This window comes from Antechinus flavipes, chromosome 4, assembly GCF_016432865.1.
Source record: "Antechinus flavipes isolate AdamAnt ecotype Samford, QLD, Australia chromosome 4, AdamAnt_v2, whole genome shotgun sequence".
NCBI classification, from domain to species: Eukaryota; Metazoa; Chordata; class Mammalia; order Dasyuromorphia; family Dasyuridae; genus Antechinus; species Antechinus flavipes.
This window is the reverse complement of record NC_067401.1, coordinates 426,562,738-426,568,737: the sequence shown is the minus strand read 5'-3', so window position 1 is coordinate 426,568,737 and position 6,000 is coordinate 426,562,738. Positions and strand designations below refer to the sequence as shown.

Here is a 6,000-nt window from a genome sequence, read left to right as displayed (position 1 = left end):
TAAAAGACTGGGAAGAAAGCTTGCAAATTTCAGATAACAATAAATATTTTGGAGAATAATTTCAATGAACATCAAATAAGAATGGAGAACAGGGTAGATTTAGTCCCCACATTACCAACCAATAAAGGGTATCTAGGTGTAGTACTTTCTCATTGTTCCTGTTTCTTATCATGTTAGGGTAGATGACTTCTTATTTTGTAGAAAAAGAAAAGCAAGAAAGATAATATTGGAAGAATTTTATAAAGAGACTAATGAAACAGGAAACTGATTCTTGGAGCCACAATCTTTTAATTAACAGTTTAATACATTAAAAAAGAAGGTACTGGGTTTGAACTTCAATGGGCATGCTTAAAAGTTATTTTAATTAAGATTCTCTTCAGTCCTTCATCAATTATTTTGAGTGTCTTAGTTTCAAATACATTCTTTTCTTCTATAAATTTCTGAAAGAGATGGATACCACCTCCAACACCAAAATAATGTGCTTTACTTGCCAAAAACACCTGTCCACTTTCATCCAACAAATTGGCTAAGGTTTGATGGAAAGCATTGTAATAGCTTGGATTATAAATAGTCTCAGAGGTAAGAATGATGTCATACTTTGCAAAAGCTTTTTTGCTGTTTAGTACAAATCTGGAAAACTCATACCATTCCCCAGAAAAGAATCGACATTTGCTTAAAAGTTGTTGTGTTGGGTTTGAGTTCCTTCGCTTTTTCAAATCTGGCTCACTAACTTCATCTTCAAATTCAGAAGTGGAGTTTATTATTACATTTGGAATGGTTACTTCATCAATTACAGTGCTATTATAATCTTGAAAGTGAGTTTCTTTAGCTTTTCCCTTGAGGGCAATTATACCCAGAAGCCCTGCTCCACAGCCAAGGTCCAACACTCTTTTCCCAGCAAATTGTACTTCTTCATCAGCTAGATAAGCTAAAAGATCAAAGGTACATTCCCAGATTTTCAAACCTCCTTCATAGATACCTGTGATGAGATCAGAATGAGAAGAAAGGCTTTTGGATACTATGTCTTCTCCACAAGAATTATCTTTCAAAAAGGACATTTTCACAACTGACAAATTTACATGTTGGAGATATGGTATAACTTCTACCACTTTATTTTCTACCATTTTCTTTAAATCTTTAGGAACATCATGTTCTTTGGCCACTTTTAAACAAGGCTGCTTTTCTTTTGGTTCCAAATTCCTTGTGATTTCATCTGACTTAGCCAGTGAGTTGTCAAAGAGTGGAAATGCCTTAACTTCTGATGATTTGCATCCCCACAGAGGTTTCTCAAATAAATCACCTTCTTTTGTGGACTGTTTTCCATCTTTCAGTTTTTCTTTTTGACTGTCTAAGACTGATGTCTTTCCTGAAGATTCTGGGTTTAAGGCCCCATTTTCAAGGGCTGATAATTCATCTTCTAGTTGTTTATCTATAGTAAAATTAAACTGGAATGCCATTTTCTCATTAAATGGACAGAATTCTAATATGCAAAATGTTTTTGTAACCATAAGCAAAATAGGAAGTGGTGGTGAAAGTCACTATTAATTTTTGGAAATCTCAACATGCATCCAATGAATTTGTTAAAAGAAATTCTTCCTGAAAAATGCCTTTAGTGACTTGCTGCAATGAAAAAATCTTTCTATTTGTATTGGTAGCCACAAGTGCAATGTTCTTGAGTTCACTGTTGCCTTGCATATTTTTATCATCTCTCAATTTTGCTATAGGAAAAAAAAGAAACAAAATTAAATTTATCAAACAGAATGTTATAATTTGCTGACCTATGATATAAAACACCTACACACAAAAGACATAGAAGACCAATTTCTTGCCTATTACTACTAAGAACCTTACCAAAGGAAAAGGCTATGAAAAGCAGAAATAGATTAAGATAGCTATTTTGGTTCTCCTGTCTAAAAAAAATTCTTAAATTGAGGAATTAAAAACAATTGTTAAGGCTAGTTGAAGTTTCACCAATTACAAATAAATTTGGTCTAACAAAGGATCTATTTAACAAATTCAAATACTTCTGATAGGTTCCAAATCAACAAACTTTTATTAAATTTTGGAGTTAGAAAGATAAAATCAGGTTGAATGGCTTTCATTCACATTATTTTAAACTGTATCAATTGGACTGTTTTCCCTCTCAAAATTGACTACACTAGAGGAGCCTGTGGAGAGAGAAACACTGACAATTTTGACAGTAACAACAAGCCTAAGAAAGATCTCAGAAATGGGAAAGTGAAGAATATAGCATAAAGACATGATCCTATGTTCCAAGAAGCTAGATGCCTGAGAAGTCATAATGACTTGACAAAAGTTTGAAAATAACTATATAAATGTCAGTTATTATAATCTTCTTAGTCATCACTATGAAAACAAATTAGACCCCTGCTGAAGGTGAACCAGCCATGGAAACAGTCTGTTATCTTTCATTGCTCCTTGTGGCTTGATGCCTAACATGGGTGAAGACCTGGAAGCATATGTATTCTTCACCTTCTGTAAAATGAGGAATAAAGACATGAGAAAGGATATGTAAAAAGGGAGACGAAAGAATGCCAAAGGCAGGATCTATACCCAAGAAGATACTTCTTTCTTTTCCTTGAACAAGGATCTTGTTCCTAAGAAAAGGATACAGACTTGTAAACTGTAAATGTTACAGTTCTATTACATTGTGTATATGTGTGTATGTGTACATGCACAATCACTGAAATATAGGTTCTATAGAAAAATAAATAAGCCTTGAACAAAAGACCTACAAAATAATTTTTGGAACCGTAGCCTTTTGTAAGTGGGACAGCTGATTTATGAGAAATGCAGGTTAGATAGATGTCCCATTTCCCATGACCATAAAGATGGCAGCAAAAGAAAGTGGAAAGAAACTTGGATTTGGAGTCAGAAAAACAGAGTTTGAATGAGGCTTTATGATTTAGGACAACTCAAATATACATTTTAAAAGATTAAATAAAATGAAAGTTATTAGAGGAATATATAAAGATAAAAAAAAAATTTCTGCCCTCTAAAAGAATTTACTTTCTATTCTATATATATCTAAGAATTTACTTTCCATAAGCTTAGAAAGATAAGGGGGAAAATTAATTTGAGGAGGAAGAGAGCAATAACACTTGGAGAGTTCTGAGAAGTTTTAAACTTCTCAGAATTGATACCTAAACTGAGCATTGAAGGGGAAAAAAGATCCTAAGAAGAGATAAGGATGACAGATATGTGCAAGGTTTATAGAATAAAGAATTAGGGAATACCTTGTATGGCAATTTATTTGGACTACAGACTATATGAATGGCAGTAATGTTAAATACAAATGCAAGAGCGGGTTAGAGCCAAAGTAATGAAAACCACCGAAGGTGTTTGAGCAGGGGACTGACACAGTCAGGTGTATGTTAGGAATTAAGAGTCATTACTTATCCTCTCTGGGACTCAATTTCCTTTTCTGTCAAATAAGGGGATAAATTAGGTCACAGATATATAGCTGGAAAGAACCTTAGAAGCCATATAGTAAAAAATTCCTCATTTTACAGAAGGTGAAGAATACATATGCTTCCAGGTCTTCACCTATGTTAGGCATCAAGCCACAGGGAGCAATGAAGGGTAACAGACTGTTTCCATGGCTGGTTCACCTTCCATAAGAAGATTATAATAACTGACATTTATATAGTTATTTTAAATCTTTTGTCAAGTTCTTTGCATACATGGAGATTATGTACAAGAATGTGCATTATTAACCTCCCCCTTACATAAAAAAACAAGTTTAGGTAATTGAATGCTATCTTCATTAAAAGGTTGGGAAGAAGATTGAGAACACCTCTTTCTGATCCCGAGTTGATGTTAACAATAACTAACAATTAATAGCATTAAGATTTATTTGCAAAGCACAGAAGATTCAGACCAGTTCTTTCAGAACTTGTCCAATGATAGACTTAATAATACATTACATTTTGTTTGCAAAGCACTTTACAAATGTTATCTCATGGGATCCTCTAAAATCTGCCTTTTTCAATCCCTCTTAATTCCATTGCCTTCCCTCAATCACTTCCTATTTATCCTACATCTTAGCTTGCTTTGTGTCTATCTGTTCACAGGTTGCAGTTCGTGAGACTGTAAACTCCTGGAGGGCAGGAACTGTCTCTCGCCTCTTTTGGTACCCCCAGCGCTTAGCACGGTTCAAGCTGTAGCAGGCACTTAATGTTGCTCGAATTGAACAATTCTGGGAAGTGGGAGCCATCATTATACCCATTTTACAGAAAGGAGAACTGAGGCAGGAGTGACGCGTCTTGCTCAAGTTCACACGGCTGCTAAGCTGAAGCTATATATGAACTCGGGTTTTCCCGATCCCGGGCCCAGCGGTTCAATTACTGCACCGTTCAGTTTACAGCCAATCCAGGGCGCCCCTTCTACCGGTCATGAGACCAGACCCAAGGTTTGGGGGGGTTCCTTTGGGGTTTCATCCCCAACAGAATCAACCCTCTCCTGCCCGGGGAGCTCAAACCCTAAGGCCGCGGGCCGACCCCGTGGCCTGCACGAAATCGAGGGACCTAGAGAAGGCAGGTCGGACCCGACGCGCTCCCTGCAGAACCCTTCTCACCCCATCCGGCCCGCGTTCGAGATCCCGGTTCCGAACTTCCACTCCTCAGCTTAGGAAAGTGTCCCGATTCCCACTTCCGGGAACTCCCGCGTGCGGCTCATGCGCAGTAACCCTGTTCCTCTCCGCTCCAATCGGAGGACAGTGTCAGAGGCGATCTCGGGGGATTTCGCAGAGCCTGACGGAACGCTGGAGGATTACTTCCGGCGCTAGGAAAGGGCGGGACGGATTTGAAGCTGCAAATTTTTGTTTCTACTCAGAGACGATGTCTCAGGACCGCGCGGAACCGGCGGGCACCTTGGTACTGGAAGACTTGGCAAGCTGGTCCGAGGACCTATGCCGTCAGGAGTTGCCTTCTGTCCTGCCCCGGCTTCTCATATCCTTGAATGACCTGTGGGTCGGAGGGACGCGGGGGCTGTGGGGGGAAGGGTCCAGTCCTTCCCCGCTCTTTGGTGTGGTGCGCATGCGCGGTACTTAAGCAATAGAAAGTTGGGGTGCTGAGAAGATTCGTAGCTTCTTATTGCATGGTCCGATGTTGGCGCCGTAGCCCAGTGCCAGGTTACCCTCTTGGAGCGTCCGGGAAGAGCGGTCTCTGCTCTCCCACGGTCTTGAATTTATGATCCAGAATGCATAAGAATTCAATGAAAATTACTAGCATATGCTACTTTGTAATTTACAGCAACCTTGTAAAATATTGCAACTATTTAACTCTGTAGCTGAAAGAGTAGAATTTGAGAGGTTATAATTGGCCTGAGGTCATATTGGTTCCAAGTGTTGGAGCTGGGACTTGAACTGACGTCATTTGACGCTTAGTCCAGATTCTTGATTTTTGGGTCAGGGAAAGCCCTGTAATTTAGCCCTTAAATATTAATATGAAAATCTCATAGACCACTAGAGATAGAAAAGACTTGTGGTATAACTCTTCCCAAGCTTCTTATTTTGCAGCTGAGGAAAGAGAAATCCAGAGAGGTCTTCTTATACCAGAGGTTCTTAATTTGTGGTCCATGAATTTTTTAAAAAAAGATTATATATTTTGATATAGTTGGTTTTGTCATCTTATGCATTTAAAAACATAAGGCTTCATCAGACTATTAAAGGGTTCATCCACAAATCAAAAAAGGTTAAGACCTGTTCCTTAAAATAATTTTTTTCTATAATCTGTTCCTTCAGGGAAGACTATATAATGTAACTTTTATTTGGGGCTCACCATTAATGTTTGTAGATATTCTAAAAGAGGTGAAATGTTATAATGTGGTATTTGATCTGAATTATGTTGTATAAAACCATCTAGACATTTTCTCAAGCCTTTAATTTAATGTTAAAGGAGCTGAGTTTAGATCCTGACTTTGTCACTACTTTTGTTACTTTGGTCAATTTATCACTGCTTTTGTGACTTTGGTCAAATT

At 37.9% G+C, this 6,000-nt stretch overlaps 2 protein-coding genes across 4 annotated transcripts in view; one reads left to right on the top strand and one right to left on the bottom strand.

Moving 5' to 3' along the window:
- Positions 1 to 268: 268 nt before the first annotated feature.
- METTL18 (methyltransferase like 18) lies at positions 269 to 4,710 on the bottom strand. Its single transcript, XM_051998986.1, has 2 exons — positions 4,598 to 4,710; positions 269 to 1,718 (listed from the first exon to the last, which is right to left on the bottom strand). The coding sequence occupies exon 2, from the start codon at positions 1,506 to 1,508 to the stop codon at positions 336 to 338; it is 1,173 nt and encodes a 390-aa protein (XP_051854946.1). The 5' UTR covers positions 1,509 to 1,718; positions 4,598 to 4,710; the 3' UTR covers positions 269 to 335.
- A 114-nt stretch (positions 4,711 to 4,824) lies between these two features.
- FIRRM (FIGNL1 interacting regulator of recombination and mitosis) overlaps positions 4,825 to 6,000 on the top strand; it is a 63,434-nt gene continuing 62,258 nt past the window's right edge. For all 3 annotated transcript variants that reach the window (XM_051998982.1, XM_051998981.1, XM_051998983.1), the window contains exon 1: positions 4,825 to 4,970. In XM_051998982.1, coding sequence (XP_051854942.1) covers positions 4,860 to 4,970 — 111 coding nt within the window. In that variant the 5' untranslated portion in view covers positions 4,825 to 4,859. The remainder of the gene's footprint in view (positions 4,971 to 6,000) is intronic.

Bases quoted from the DNA above. Each gene is read 5' to 3' on its own strand.
- METTL18 (XM_051998986.1), bottom strand. From the start codon at position 1,508: ATGGTTACAAAAACATTTTGCATATTAGAATTCTGTCCATTTAATGAG.